The sequence below is a fragment of the Sordaria macrospora genome, chromosome 6, assembly GCF_033870435.1.
Source record: "Sordaria macrospora chromosome 6, complete sequence".
In the NCBI taxonomy this organism is placed as follows: Eukaryota; Fungi; Ascomycota; class Sordariomycetes; order Sordariales; family Sordariaceae; genus Sordaria; species Sordaria macrospora.
In genome coordinates, this window is record NC_089376.1 from 2,488,732 (window position 1) to 2,504,631 (window position 15,900).

General features: G+C 52.5%; 4 protein-coding genes across 4 annotated transcripts; 2 read left to right on the top strand and 2 right to left on the bottom strand.

Moving 5' to 3' along the window:
- Window positions 1-64: 64 nt before the first annotated feature.
- SMAC4_03506 (uncharacterized protein) lies at window positions 65-2,818 on the top strand. Its single transcript, XM_003351155.3, has 4 exons — window positions 65-893; window positions 1,065-1,227; window positions 1,285-2,432; window positions 2,540-2,818. The coding sequence occupies exons 1-4, from the start codon at window positions 457-459 to the stop codon at window positions 2,718-2,720; spliced, it is 1,929 nt and encodes a 642-aa protein (XP_003351203.3). The 5' UTR covers window positions 65-456; the 3' UTR covers window positions 2,721-2,818.
- A 1,150-nt stretch (window positions 2,819-3,968) lies between these two features.
- SMAC4_03507 (uncharacterized protein) lies at window positions 3,969-6,001 on the bottom strand (the record flags this gene model as incomplete). Its single annotated transcript, XM_003351156.1, has 3 exons — window positions 3,969-4,868; window positions 4,963-5,651; window positions 5,740-6,001. 3 exons carry the CDS (start codon window positions 5,999-6,001, stop codon window positions 3,969-3,971), a joined length of 1,851 nt encoding a protein of 616 aa, XP_003351204.1.
- Window positions 6,002-10,717: 4,716 nt separating this feature from the next.
- On the bottom strand, window positions 10,718-12,239 carry SMAC4_03508 (uncharacterized protein). The gene has a single exon (XM_066089963.1). The coding sequence runs from the start codon at window positions 12,028-12,030 to the stop codon at window positions 10,945-10,947; it is 1,086 nt and encodes a 361-aa protein (XP_065947517.1). The 5' UTR covers window positions 12,031-12,239; the 3' UTR covers window positions 10,718-10,944.
- A 729-nt stretch (window positions 12,240-12,968) lies between these two features.
- SMAC4_03509 (uncharacterized protein) lies at window positions 12,969-15,770 on the top strand. Its single transcript, XM_024655423.2, has 7 exons — window positions 12,969-13,131; window positions 13,228-13,638; window positions 13,694-13,930; window positions 13,992-14,105; window positions 14,212-15,014; window positions 15,100-15,330; window positions 15,392-15,770. The coding sequence occupies exons 2-7, from the start codon at window positions 13,563-13,565 to the stop codon at window positions 15,491-15,493; spliced, it is 1,563 nt and encodes a 520-aa protein (XP_024511312.1). The 5' UTR covers window positions 12,969-13,131; window positions 13,228-13,562; the 3' UTR covers window positions 15,494-15,770.
- Window positions 15,771-15,900: the final 130 nt, after the last annotated feature.

Sequence of the window (15,900 nt, forward strand, 5' to 3'; positions counted from 1 at the left end):
TCGCGCTACGACGATAATAAAGCCAAATTATTCGATAAGGTGCCGTCATTCGGATTCCAGGTACCGAGACGCCTCCCATCTTAAGTTTTTGTTTTTACCACTAATATGACGCCGGGGCAGAGAGAGGAACGGAAAGGATGACATATTGATTTTTCAACCTCATTCCGGCACACGGAGAAAAAGAAAAAGTCTCCTCCTTCCCTTCTTGCTTCCGCTTTGCTTCTGCGTTCCCGTTAACGTCCCTCTTCCCTGTGCCGATCTGCCCCAGCAGCACATCATTGAATTTCCCCTCGACAGAGTCTCGACTCTCGACCCCCAATCCCAGAGCTGAGCTCTTTCTCCATACCTCTGACGTTCTAAACAAATCAGCTCCCGACAACTCGGACGTCCAGGATCCGGACCGGGAGTTGCAAGACGCGCAAATATATTGGCGACTAACACACCTTGGGTGTGTACATGGAGAGCCGCGCCATGACGTCCTCGTCACTGGATTGCTTCCCCGATGAGCTCATCCGTCACATCCTTCTATATGTCTCGCCCGAGGACAACGTCCTGAACATCCAGTCGGTCTCGCGTCGTTTCTACCACGTTGCCAACGAACCGCTGCTATGGCGATATCTTTGCCGAAACTCGTTTACTTTCTGGAAACCTGAACACTACTTCTTTGCGAAACTATCGGACCCGAGACCAACTACTATCGAGTGGAAGAAGCTATGGCTCCGAAGAAAGAGGCAAAATCACTTGATCAAACGCCTTCTGGACGAGATCCTCACGACGAGATATCGCCAGCTAAGGAACCTGCAGCGCATCTGTCAGTTCGGTTACGACGCCAAAGACTTTCTTTTGGAGCAGTGTCACGCCGATGAATCCCATGATGACGTTTTGGCCAGAAGGTACGAGGCAGCTCTCTTGTGGCAAGGCAGCTTGGCTTTTAAAGTACACTGCAGTCAAGGGTCTTATGTATCAGTCGATCCCCTCTGATGGTGGCTTTACAATTACTCTCGACCCAAGCGGGACACCTCCCTAGATCCAAAGATCGTTCGGTTACTCTAACGCTCATCCAGGTACTATGCAAATTCGGCCTTGGACAGCATCCACAGGGGCATGGCTGTAGAGGTCTGGTCCAAGTGCTATGAAACAGGAACCGATCCGTACTCAGGGCTCGATCGTGCTCTCGGCGCATTCGACATGTTTGTTTTACACGACCAGCCCCAAGACCTTGAATACGTATGTTGAACGCCCATCTCCCACGACCAAGCCTGTTAGCTTACAAATTTGCGGCAGATATTGAGCACACTAGACGAGCTCGCCCATAGATTCACGCAAGAGCACCCAGAACACGAGATCATGTCAACAAGGCAGAAGGCTTTAGCCTTAAACCGATGGCTGAGAGCCCAGAATCTGATGGGGATGGAGGCCGAGACCGTCAACTACCACAACCTGAGGAATTGCCTTCTAGGCCACGCCCTATCCGATGACGAGCACCCGTCGCTTCCCATAATTTCGAGCGCTATATTTGCTTCGGTTGCCGAACGCCTTGGCATGTCAAGCGCATGTTGTGCATTCCCGAGTCACGTCCACGCGTCTGTGAAGGCCCCTCCTGGTATGACCCTGGATGGTGATGTGGTACAGGATCCCAAAGCCGAACCAGAGACCATGTATCTGAACCCGTACAAGTGGGATGGGGAGGTTACACTTGATGAGTTACGGAGGGCACTGGTTGAGTTGGGGTGGACACAAGGCTCAGAGGTGTTTCTTAGGCCGTCGCCTGTCCCTATTATCGTCCTCCGAACAGCGGCCAATATCAAAGCCGCCACCAGCCGGATTCAAAACCTCGCCGACCGACAAGGGGAGCCCATCGAGGTCGAAGCGAAAAGGTTGCGGGCCGGTCATCCAGACATCAACGTGGAGGCGGCCAAGTATGCTTCGATGTGGGCGGAATTGATGGTTAAACCGGTGTCTACTCTCCACTGGGACCAGAACCTCGAAGCCTTCCTGCATTCGTTTGCCATGTCGTGGGGCGAAGACGCCTGGATCGTCCACAAATATCTTCTTCCACTGTACGAACAGTTCGTGGCATCGCCGGGGCACGCGCGCAACCGCACCGGATGGGAGAACGTTCGCGAGATCTTGAGAATGCTGGACAACCTCGACGGGAGGGAGGCAGTCGTCTCCCGTCGCTACACACAGGAGATGCAGGAGCGCGTGCGCTACAGGATCGGCCAGGTCTTCCGCCATAAAAGGTACGGATGGATTGGGATTATCAACGGCTGGGCGACTGGGTCCGCAGGCCTTCCGGTTCCGCATTACCTGGATGGTTACGAGGACGAAGTCCAGTCTCCTACGACTTCTCCTCGATCTTCGGGGGATAGGTTGCACTCGGAAGGCTTTGGTTTAAGGCCTCAGTTGGCCAGAGTGTTTTATACATGCATGTAAGTGGCGATGGCCATGTCGTCCCTCCCTTATTTCGTCTCTTTGTTTACTTGTACGCTCAATCTCCATTCTGTCAACTTCTTACTAACTACGGGTGTTATAACAGGAGTTCTAAGAGGCCCAAGGTTGACCGCTTGCGCGTGGCTCAGAATAGCATCGAGATCATCACCGATCCTGACTTGATTCCCGAGTCGCTCAAGTTCCTGGCGGGCAAGTACTTCAAGCGGTTTGACAGGGAAACCTGCACTTTTGTGTCGAACATCAAGGAATCATATCCGGACGACTAGGCTTCCGTTCGGAGGTTACTGAGGGGGTGAGAGCAGAAGGGGGAGGGGTGCAATAAGGGGCGTCAAAAGATGTGTGTGTATCATATTGTAACAAAAAGTGGTGTTTTGGTCCAATAGTTGTTTGTAGTGTAGGAATAAGGAGCCCGTAAGTGTACCCTACCCTATACAACAAAGGCAGCTGAGTTTCATTGAGGTTATATGAGCATCCTTATTTTCACACATTGCAACCTTTAGGTGTTGCCAGATCAGCTGGAGAGGGTCGATCTCTTCAGATCAAGAGTGCTGAGATCTGTGTCTTGAGTATTTATATACATATTATCATTTCATGCTTTATCTTTACGTCTGTCTACATTCGACAACATGCTTCTCTTTCCAAAGCTCTTCCCGGCCCCTCCCGGCGTGTCCTTTTCCATGGCATGAAACATTCCCACTCTGCATCCCCCCCATTTGTATTGTTTCCGTTATGTGTCATTAACCGCATTACCCTGAGGCATCTCATTTCCATCCCATCCCATCCCATTTCATCCCATTCCATGCCATGATGCCATACCGTGCCGCACCGTGCCGTGCGGTGCCAACAACCCCGATTTCAGCTGGGGGCCCCTGCTTTATTGATGATCCTCCCTTGAACGAGTGTGTGTCGTAAACGATCGTATGTGCGTTTGTCGCGTATATGTGTGTATGTACGTATGTGTATGTGTGTTGTGTGTGTCGTGTAGTGCCAAAAAGAAGGAAAAAATTGGGTATAAAGGGGGGGTATCTCTCTTTGTAAAATCAATGCGCGAAAATAATCAACCGCCCAAAAAAAAGTGAAAATCAAAAACACCGACTTGACGCAACCCGTCGTTGGTATATGGAATAAATCTCAAAGCAAACCACCTGGGGGTATCATGCACCATGATGATGATGATCATCATCATCAAAGTCAAGACTTGTCTCGTCTAGTCTCTAGTCAACGTCTTTTTGTTGACATGTATCGGCTTGTTGCAAGCTTCTCTGGGGATGGTGGATCGCCTCGAGAAGCGGACTCGCCGCTTTTGGTTAAGGTAAAGTCAACCAAGCCATGTAGGTAGGATGCTTAGGTCGGGAATTGGCGGGTGGGAAAAGAAATACCCCCATGATCCGGCCAAGTCATCCTACTGGCAAGGCTGTATATATCGCATCCGCAATCTAAGCGGGATGCGCGGGCGGTGTTCTCATACTAAGAGAATTGCGTCGCAAGAAACAAGCTCGAACGAAGAAGCCCTTTCATTTGCGATACCGTCCCGTCTCCTTGCGAACCGCCCAACCCTTGAGCGCGATGCACAGGATAACCCACGCCATCAGCAGACCGACCAAGCCCATGGTAACGGTGTACATGAACATAGCATCGAGCTGGTAGTGGATCATGCCACTGACGGTGTCGCTCGCGCTGGCCATGAAGATGATGCCACCGCTGATCAACCCAAAGGCCGTGAGGAGCTCCGTCGGCGGGCGCGAAGGGTACACGGAGCGCGGGGGCTTAAGGTAGGTGATGACATAGGTAAAACCGCGTGCGAAGGAGGCACCCGTCAACAGGTTGCCCCACTGCTTGTGCACCATGCTGGAGATCATGCTGTCCTGGGTGTGCGAGGACATCATGATGCCCAGGAGAAGGATGACCAGGGCCGGAATGGGGTTCATGCTGAAGGAGTAGGTTTCCGGCTGGCCGCGATGCTCTTCAGAATCCTCCACGTCGTGGTGGAAGTGGTGCTGGTGCTGGTGCTGGCGGAGTTCCTCTGAGGAACCGGGGAGACCGGCGGCGTCGGTGACGGTCGTGTTGAGCAGGTCGCGGATGCGGACGGATTCGATGAGCATGCCGCACAGGCCGCCGCCGATGAAGAGAACGGTGATGGAGAAGTGCTCAAGATCCTGAGGCGACCATTCGCCGCCCCAGTTGCCGAGATGCTCCAAGAAGATGTTGGTAGCGCCGTAGGTGAAAATCAAGGCACTCTCGACGAACTCGGCAGATGGACGCCATTTCTGGCCCGCCTGCTTAGGGCGCACGTTCCAAGCCCAACCAACTTCACCGAAGCAGCCGGCCCAACGTCCGAGTGTGAAAATACCCAACCAGAAGAAGATACCGCCCTTGATCCAGTGAGCAAGGCCAGAGAAAATACCGGAGCCCTCCTATAAGCACAACGAATTAGCTTCCGATTTCAGAGCCCTTGCTGCATCGCCCTTACGAAAACCCGCGTGAGGTAGAAAGGAGGCGAGTACTTACAAAGAAACGACCAAAGGTCACAATACCAGTGCACAAGGCTACGAAACCCAGGGGCAAGATAGCTCGATCAACCACGTTATACGCAAGGATCAAGACCTTCCAGAATCGATCAGAAATCTTGCCGGCAATCTTCTGAATGGTGGAAACGGCCTTGCCGGAAGCAGGAAGCATGGGTCCAAGAGGCTCGCTGCCGCTGTGGGAGTCGACATCGTAGGAATCATCGCCATCGTCATATTCCTTGTCGTGGAGGTTGACGTCGTGGAGTCGAGGAACGTCACCGGGGCTAGACGAAAGGGAAGGACTCCGCAGAGCATCGCTGGAAGGCTCGGTTCCCTGACCACTGTCGTTGGAGAATCGGTAAGCGTCGTTATCCGCGGGCTTGACATGACTGTTGTGCTCCTCAATGGCCTGGGTCGAGACGGGCATGAAGCCCTGGCGTTCCCTGCTGTTGCCATCGGATGGCTTCTTCTTAAAGACGCCTGCAACGCTCGCCAAAAGGCCAATGACGAACTGGGCCCCAACGAGCCAGGTAACAACCCATCCGAGCTTGTGGTGGGCGTTGTTAGGATACAAATCCGGTGTGCTGGCATTGTAAAAGATACCAACGATCATGCCGCCGATATTGGTGACGAGAAAGGCGAATTGGGCCAGAAGCCTATACCGCGAACGGGCAATAGAGAGCATGACACCTATAGTTCACTTTCAGTCAGCATTTTGAATGAAGCCTTCGTTTCCTCTTAGCGCGCCCACAGGGCCTGAGGGCGGTGAGTTCCTTACCAACTGGGAGTATGAAAACCCAGGCAAGAACCATCAGGGCGATGTGTGCGTAGATGGCCGTCTTGTGATCGGGGTGCGCAAAGTACGTGAGCGGGTACTCTTCCTCCGGCTTGGGCTTGTCGGCATCAGTCATCTCCATGCCGCCGTGGCCGCCATGGCCGCCCTCATCGCCGCCGTGCGCGAGAGCGGTCGGAACGAGCAGTCCCAAAACTGCGGCGCCAGCCAGCGCTGCGAGCAGCGGCCTTGTGGTAATGGACTTCATCTGGTCAAAATCGTTCTAGTCTTCAAGTCCGTACTGGGGATCCGGCTAGTCGTTATGATGAGGTCAGAGTGCAGGAGCTTGGGCTGGGTTGTCAAGATGGGATGAAGATTGGCACATTCAACTGAGTGAGGTCGGTGAGGTGGTAATAGGAAGATAGGGAGCTGGAGGTCTTCACCAGTCTACCGTGATGGATGTGATAGAAGGACAGTGTAGACAAAGGCGAGTCGAGGTGTGGCTATCAAAACATGAACAGCAAGCAGGGGGGAGAGGGGAGGTCCGGTGTTTTATTTGAGATGTGTCGGGATCGAAAGTGAGAAAGAGACCAGCAACGAAAATACATGACGGTGACGAGGAGGATATATCTTGTCGCTCCATGGAGACACCTCGTAGAGGGGCAGGGAAGATTGTGCATGGTCAGGGTATATGGTGGAGGCCGGCGAGACAGCCCCAGGTAGGGGATCACGGATCGGGAAGGGAGGATAGCAAAAAGCTCGGCCTCCATCAACCTTCGCCGGCCCCCGCTGATTGGTAATGTCCCCCGGCCAAGAGCGACGACAAGACATTCGGTGCCATCCAAGACTTTCTTCCATTCAAAAGGTGTCGTCGAACAAAACACCACGGCATGGCGTCGAGTCAGATCTGATTCTCCATCCGAAGAGCCGGCGCCATCAGCCGACCCCGGAATCGCAACCAGCCCGTCTTCATTGTTGCTACCCGGTTGCCGTTTTGGGGAGGGTTAGTGATACACTACGGTACCTCTAATGGTGTGCGAATGGTGCCTGACGGTTCATGACGAGTCTGAGGCCGTTCCTGCCAGACGAAGGTCGCGATCGTTCTTCGGGATCACGTTCGCGCCTCCGAGCTATCCGAAGCTTCAAAGCCTTTTGGTAACAGATTGGCAAGTACGTGCCGTATTGTAAGCCGGTAAGGTAATGGCGGGCGCTGTCGCTGTCTCACTGCAGCGAGAAACGTCACAAGCACAGAGCAAGCCCGACCCACGTCGCTCGCTCCCGCCCTGGCAGTGGCCGTGGGCGCTTGTACCTGGGCAGTCACAGCAGACTGTGTGGGGCACGTCCCAGCAGAGCTCTCACGCACTGCTGCAGGCAGGCTTGGCAGGACCCACGAGGAACGAGCAGATCACGATTTGAAGATGAGTGGGGACCAGTTCCTGGGAAAGCTCACACTTCCATTACACGGCCATTCCACGGCTTTCACTCGCGCATGTGCCATCGTTAGGTTCCAGTTTCCAATGACTACAACACAGTATTTCCGATGATGGTGTAGGAGATCCGGTATCGAGAGTGCTTCGGAAGTTCATCCTATCTCCTCCATTGGTTTCAAGTTTCTTCTCGTTGTGTCACCCACGACCTCCTTCTGTTGAAGGCATTCGCTCCGATGCTTGCTATAGGTAAATCCAGGCGCGCCGTTTACCTTGATCAGCCGCAAAAGGGTTACGCGGGTCAGCCCTTTTGACCCAAGATACCGGCACCACTCGGACGAGGACGGATGGTGGCTTGCAAACCTCCGGCGACCGCGGGCTCGGCGTCAACACCGGAGGGTCACACGTAACGAGTTGTTACCCAAAGGTATTTCCCGAGTACCATTTCAACCTGCAGTCGGTTCAAGACACGTAACACAAGACAGCTATATGCCGCATGCACTGTACTGCTTATACTACCTATCCTAGTGTAGATGCTCCGGTGCGTTGGGCGCGATGATGCCATGCACTTTACGCTCGAACCACCATTCAATTTGATATCGCACAAGCTGCCCTGGACGCGTGTCATCGACGGTTTGACTGATGTTTCGGCTCTGTGAAGCTAAGCTGATCTGAGCATTCTTCATCACGTCTCATTTAGCGCAGGCTACGCTGTAGTGTAAGTGTTTCACTAAGGTAATAAACCATCGGACAGCACCGAAACGGGTTTATCTTTTGTCAACAACGGAAATGCGTTGCCGTCAAGGTGACAGTATCTACACACACGTGTAGTAGAATCGGGAAGAAGCGTCCATCTGATCATGCTGCAAAGCCATTTCAATCTTTCAATGGTTGTCATCATTCGCAAGGTCATATGGAGAGTGGGGAACGCCGTGCAGCACAAAAAGCCTCCAAGTCCCGTGGCCGCGCGTGGACAGCCATTGAGCGACAGCTAAACTCACATTACCCACCATCTTACCCAAAAAGAACCTTCGTCGCGAGACCGCCATTGGTTTTTTGATGTTTTTTTTCTTTTTTTCTCTCGATGCTGCCCTTTCAGGTTCTAGATGCCCTGCGTCTGCGCCCATTTTTGTTATTCTCGGGTCTCTCGGACAGTCGAGTCCCCCGAAGCTGTGGTCGATCGAGATCTTTCAGATCGCAGCCTTGTTAGTCGCGCACCGGTACGTACTGCTCACTCACCTGTGAAAACTTTTCACAGACCGGAGATGATGTCCCGATGCCCGAAAGTTCTCTCCCATATCTTCGCAACGGTCTCGACATTCGAGAATCCCCTCCCCAGGAGTTCGAACGTCTCCAGTTCATTTCACGAGAAATCAAACAATCTCCTTCCCCGCATTCGATCCGAACCTTTTTTCCCCTCTCACTGACATATGTCCATGACCCGGAGATATCGTTTCCTTAAATCCGCTGCTCGCCGTGAGTAGCTGTCACAGCATGGTGAACAAGATGACACTGGCTGCGGTTCTTGAAGATGATGGCCTTGTGCAACGGAACCTTCACCGGATCTCACCATCCCTGTCACTATCCTGCACGGCACTGCACTGTGACCGCTCCACCAAAGTGCTGCACACTCAGCAAGGCTACCCAACATCGCTTAGGAATCCCAACCTGCCATTTTCTTTTTTTCTTTATATCCGTTACTCGTTCACAAATCCCTTCTTTCTTGATCGTACGAAGATGGCATCTCATGATCCAGACAAGACCGTTATCATCCGATTGCAGTGTCAACCCCGCATCGATCCCTTTCGGCAAGCAAGGGATCGGGAGCTGTCACTTTGCCAGTTATGCACAACTTTGGCGATGCATAACAGATGACATACAGACGTCGGAAACGTCAAAGGGCTTATCCCATTATTTCCTTTCCATCCCATCCCGTTCACTGTCAACGACAGGGCACGAATATGTCTGCCTTTCCGTCCCGTCGAGTGTCTGCCGCTTACACATCGGACTTTGTGGGAGCCATTGTTTCCGTCAGAAAGCAGAGCACTGCATAGTAACTCCGACAGAACTGATTGGCCAGTTTGAGGATTGGTGTGGTCCCTGGATCGACGCGGTACCTGTCAAGGTGCGATATCCAGCCACATGGACACTGTCCTCTAGCGTCGTGCAATTGTTTTTCTCTTAAATCCACCAAATCCACATGTGGGCGGACGTCACGGGACGTCGAGGAAAATTGACGAACATTCATCGAAAACAGTTTTTTTTCTCCTCCGTCCTGCGATGTGGGGACGTCCGAGATCGTGCCATGGCTCGCGCTGGGAAGTCGTGACTCCCAAAAGACATCACGACTTGGCCAAAAGCTCAGCTCAAACTTTCACATAACTGATCGACAATATATCGAGTGGTCATACATACATAGATCCGCCGGCCGTCAATCACATGCTAACAGAGTATAGTACATAGTACTGGCTTCGGGCTTCGGCACATCGTAGAAGAAGTTCAAAAAAGAAAAAGAAACAATTTGTCTTGTACGTTCTTTGTTCACTGGAATTGTAGAACACACGCGACAGCGAAGTTACGGTTCGAACGCATAAAATACACGGGAGTTTTCGGAATCCACTAACGGCCGGCCCGGAGCGGTCCTTTCATGCTCGGGGTGGGGCATCTCGGTGCGCGACGGCACGACCGGGATCCATATGGGATGAAAAAAACCACGGGAACCTTAACCGTTCATGTGGTTTAGTTGTTGCAGAAATTCGGTAAGACCGCATCGTCGGGATCCAGAGAGTAGGTACCACAAATCCCGACGAGCCAGTCTTGGATCCCGTCCTCTGTGACGGACCGACGTCGGGCGGTGTACCCCTCGTGGGAGCCCTACGTACAACAACACCATACAACAGCACATATGTATGCGCCGGATTGGCAATCGATTCGGTCGACTGTATTCTTCAAGTTAGCTACGAAATGTGCTTTCCGGTATTGACACCCGTCTAGACTCCAGCCGTCCCAGACGGGTGGTCGTCGGTTATTATCTGAGGCTCTGCTCCCGCAGCGAGAAGCGAGCTAAAGGCATCCATTCGGCTCCGTCACTGACTGACGTCACGGCACGCTAGGGCTGAAAAGAAGGATTGGTTTATTACTGTAATGCACATCACTACACTGCACTGGACTCTAACTGCACATCAACTCCATTGCACACCCACTCGTTGTAGCACGCTGAACTCCATCCACTCAGAACATCCGAGTCGCCAAAACGTGCGTTGCACGCGAGCCGCGCAGACAATTAATCGTCTCCCACACGCTCCCGCCGGTCCATCTAGGCAACGGGGTACCTATGCCTTGAATCCAGTATGTACATGTCGGGCTGGAGGGGACCGGCCCGCTTCGAACGGTTCCAGTCGACTGGATGTTGGCAATACACGCCAAGATACAAAAACAGGAACCATCTTCGTCAGGCGAACTCGGTGTTCACAAACCGGCACGGCTAGTCAATTCGGTCAAACCTTCCTGCTTGCCTGTCAAGGCAAATGGCGATCATGCATGTAGCCCAAAGAGAAGGAGCGCAATGCACATCACATTTCGCGGCTCCGGGGAGAGTGCGAAGCGACAAGCGACAGACAGCACCAGATATCCTGGCCCCAGCTTCTACCATACTACACCCATCATTGTCATTATCGTCATCACCTCACATATGATACGTACTCTCAGTCATGAACCGGCCGGCTCATCTCCCCCATGACATGACATGACATGACATGACATGACACCCAGAACCTTTTATGTCTCATAGAGCCGATCGATCAATCAGCCGCCATCGATCACCACCATCAACCGCCGTCACCTTCCCTTCCTTCCTCAGTTTATTCAGGATCTGGATCACCCCTCCCGCGGCCGGTATATGCAAGCCCTCCGGCACGCCCTGGTAGATGACCTTGACCAGTTCCATGGGCGTCCACCCCTCGCCATGGTCCTCCTTGGCAGTAAACGCACGCAGCGTCTCGATAACCTGGTCCTCCCTCTGCTGTCGATGGCGGATATACTCCCCAATCTTGGCCGGCCCGTCCTCCACCACCAGCCCGTGGCCCGGATACCCCTTCCCCTTCCCCTTGAACAGTGTCCTCATGCGCTCGAGACTGTCCAGGTACGTGCCCAGATCCTCGTACACGGCCGTCCCGTGCCCCAGCACGTTGTCGCCCGTGAAGAGCGCGTCCTCCTCAGCCAGGTGGAGAACCATGTGGTCGACCGTGTGGCCGGGGGTGTGCACCGCTTTTAGCGTGGCGCCCTCTACGCTGAACTCCTGTCCATCTTCGATGTTAAGCAAGGGAGTGCCGATGTGCTCGAGAGACACGGGGCTGCCGTGGTGGCCTGGTAGGTAGGTGGGTTGGTTCTTGTAGACTTTGATCTCCTTGTTCCAGTCGAGCAGGTGCCGGATCCCGCCCGTGTGGTCGTGGTGCCAGTGGGTGATGATGGCGGTTGATATGTGAGCCTTTTCTTCCGTGAGCGTCCGCTGGAGGGCCGAGATCCAGGAGCGCTCGCCGGCGCCCGAGTCGATGAGGAGACGTTGCGGGCCGGTGCCGACTAGGTAGGTGTTGGTTCCTTGGAGGGTGAACTTGCCGGGGTTACCGCCAAGGATCCGGATTACGGCTGGGCTGAGGCGGGTGACTTCGGGGAGGGGGGTAATTGGGGGTTTGGTTGCTGCTGATGAAGACATTGTGATCAATCTGCGGTTATGCTTGTTGTTGTCTGTGTTCAGATGTTGATATTGGGTTTTGAAAAGGCGAGGTAGCCGTGTTGTATTTGAGATTGGTGATCCTTGACACGATAAAGGTCTGGTAGAGAATCCCAGGAACAGGAAGAGAGGCGATGACATCCAGAACTAGGAGTAGTACGGGCGCCAAATGAATGACACACGGGGCGTAACGTGTGATAAAGTTAAGCAAAGACTTGGGAGTTGTAGTGACTAATGGCGACCGTGATTATGTCCGGATAAGTGACACATTGGGTGTGAAACACGGTGGGATATTTCGTTCTGGTGAGGCGGGAGTACGGCGTTGTGTAGAACTATGTAGAGAACTAACGGACTGCGGGGTACTGCCGAGCCGAGGTGTCGGCAATGATACCATCGCACACAATGAAAGTCGAGCTACCGCTCAAGCACCGAAGATCACTTGGAGGCTCGGCCAGATGAGCCGGGCTCGGAATGGATGGTTTGATGGCCGGGTGCGCTAGTTGGAAGTGCAAGTCCGGTAGCTACGGTACAAAAACGGGTGTAACCATCTGCATCTCTTCCCGATCTCTGTTGTTGATAGGTACAAAACAATGCCCTGTACCTCTGCTAAGCGGGAGAAATTGCCTACATAACTTACATAGTAGAGCCGCATCACCGGTTACAAATGTATAACCCCTACGTGGTGGACGGATGTGTTGCCAGCCTTTTGGACAATGGTCTCACCGAGAGGCCAGGATGCGTTACCATATGGCAAGAGACGAAGTCCGAAACGAAGGACTCCAAGCCAATTCCATAGACTTCATGGCTTTTCGAATGCTTGGCGTTTCGAGAGACGATGGCTTGCCTCCTGGGTTGAGGATGGTTCATGACGGAGGTTGCCTTGTCGTTGGGAACCTCTATCTTTGGGGGACTTCATTGTAGCTGCAGGCAGGGTAGGCACCTCGGTCGAGACGTAACAGGAAATAGACCAATAACAAGCAAGAGTCGCCTTGCTGCGTTAAAAGGGTTCCACCCGCTGTCCCCTTTCCCGTTATCGATAAGCATTGCGTAGCGTCTGATAAGCCATTCAAGTCGCTGCAGGGTGCAGTTGGCGTCCATTGATTGATGTTGACGCCGCGGGAATCGGATGGAGATTCTATCCCCGAACAACTTAAACAAGCCATCTTGCCAAAAAAGAGAAGCAACACAACCAGAGCAAAGCTTCTGTTATTGCCGAACCCTTACACGTTACTTTCATAAACGGTAGGATATCCCGTACAAAAATCACCAGCAAATGTTCAACAATTGAAGAAGCGCGACAGTTTGACGTGCACGCGGCTAACAAGTCAAGTATTCTAGGGCACTTAGACCGAACCGCCAGAAACCGTGCTCTTCCCCGATCAGGACGCGATTTGCCCACCTCGCCACGACGCTTACAAGCCCTCTCGACTGTATAGAAAGACCAGGCTGAAAATAGTCAATCCTTCACCATAATTCCGCCCACCATTCCGAACTACACGAGCCAAGGTCCGGGGACACCTTCTGGAGCTTCGGAGGCAACACCTGCCCTCGTTGCTAACCCGGTCACGGACCACACCAAAGACTGCGGATTCGACACATCAGCTCTGCTTCAGACACAACCAGCACAGACGAGGTTCACAGTGAGGCTTCTAGGAGCCAACGGTCACATCACCATGTCGGCCAACGCTGCGTCCTCCAAAGACCACAAGGTCAAGGAGCCCCAACCTGGCCAGCCAATGTACGGATGTGGTAAGATAACCCAGTCCTGTCCCTGCTGAATAGCCCTGTCCTAACCGGTTCATAGAGCATGTCGGACGTCTATTTAACCAAGATCAAGCGACCATCAACATGTCCATACAACATTACAAGACCATCCTGCGGGCCCTGTTCGACATCAACCCTATGGTCCCCCAAACGGCCAGGGGCATGGATGGCCTGGTTGTGACATCCCTTACCCCGACTTACCTTTGTTTACAATGTCCCTCGACCCTCACTGAAGATGACCTCTCAAAACATGGCAGCAAAAAATCACATCGCTTCTGTACGTTTGCCCTCTGTCAGCAGCCACACGGCTGGAAAAGAAAGCTGACCATTTTGTCCAGATGTTGAGTCGAGGTGTGGTGCATTGTATTGCCAAATGTGCGACGACATCGTCTGGGACCCTACCTTTGAGGATTTGAGGTTAAAGAAGCTCGGCACAGGGTCATTTTTCGGCAGTAGGTTCTCCTCTCTTTTTTCGTTGTTGCCTGCATGGGAATATACCCGGTACCGTCTCCGGTATCGATGAATCCGGTCCATTGCTGACACATATCTCCATTTCAGGCCGAAAGCGTAAACATGAAGAACTCTTCGCTCCTGACCCCGTCAAGGACGCGCCCCAGTATATATCAACCAACACCACCCTCGCCACCTGCAAGGCAAATGGTCTCCGTGGCATCTATAACGCCGGAGCAACTTGCTATCAAAACGTCGTACTCCAGTCATTTCTCCATAATCCTATATTACGCAACTTCTACCTGAGCGATGGGCATCAATCAGGCAGTTGCGACACTCCCCACTGCCTCAGTTGTGCCATGGACGATATGTTCCAGGAGTTTTATGCCAGCGAAACCACGAACGGCTACACCGCTGCCAATATTTTGTCAGGCTTCTGGATCAGTGAGAAGAAGGCTTTTGAGAACTTGGTGGCCAACAAAGAGCAAGATGCCCATGAGTTTTTCCAGTTCATGGCAGAGGAATTACACGAGAGAAATGGCGACGGCAAGAGACCTGAAATTGGCAGTGAGCATACGTGCAACTGCATCATCCACCAAACATACTACGGAAAATTACAGACGTCAACAACGTGCCAAAACTGCGGGGGCGTTACGAACCAAGCTCAGAGCTTTTTGGATCTCAGTGTTCCCTTGGAGAATTTGACGCAAAAAAGGGGCAAGAAGAACTTGGCTAATGGTGACGGACCGGCGAGGTCGCAAACCAGTGTCACTCTCCAGGAATGCCTGGACGAGGAATACATCAAGTCCGACAAGTGCGAGTATCGGTGTCAGAACTGCAATTCAGTACAGCAAGCAAGGAGACAGACCAGTATCAAGAAGTTACCCAACGTTCTGTCTATCCAGCTCAAGGTAAGATGACCGGAAGCCCTTCCTTATTCACCCCGGTGTGCCTTTTGTCAGAGGCAACAGAACAGACGCTGATAGTTACCAACAGAGGTTCGAGTTCAAACAAGGGCGTAACGACCGTGCCCAGAAAATCGAGACGCCGGTTCAATTTCCCTTACAGCTCAACATGCTGCCTTACACGACACGCGCACGAACACAGGATCTCAAGCAGGATTACGAGCTACAGCGGTCCTGCACTTACGATCTTCTTTGTGTCGTTGTGCATGTTGGTGACATGGATACCGGTCATTACATTTCTTATTGCCGTGTCGGCGAGCAGGTATGTCAGACTGACAATGGGTCACTCAAGCGTATACTTGCTAATTCACTGACACATTTAGTGGTTTGCATTCAACGACCACAAAGTTGAACTGGCCCAGAAGTCTGACGTGCTGAACGCAAAGGCCTATCTTCTTTTTTACATTGTTCGTTCTTTGTCTTGAGCCTAGACAAATGGTGTACGAGTGGCAAGTAAGGATCAAGTGTCTGATTGCAGAGGACGTTGTTTTCATTATAAAAAGTGGTGACGTGCCAGATAGCACGTTTACGTGTTGTAAAGAACTTGATCTTTCAGGGGGCATGTTCAAGGAAGCATATTCTGTCGGCGTCTCTCGGGTTTGCTTTTGTTCATAGAGCGTACATGGAGAGGAGTCAATCAGATAGATATAACTCGGGCCAAAACAGGAGGGGGACTGGATGTCTAGAACCGGTAAATGTAAAAGCATCGACTATGCATTACCTGCGAACCGTGGAATTTCAAGGTTTGATATTTATGCCCAGTTCGCCTCCCTCTGGTGGTTCTCCATGCAGTCAGGCTACGAAATCCAGCAAGGGGCTGTGGGATGGATAC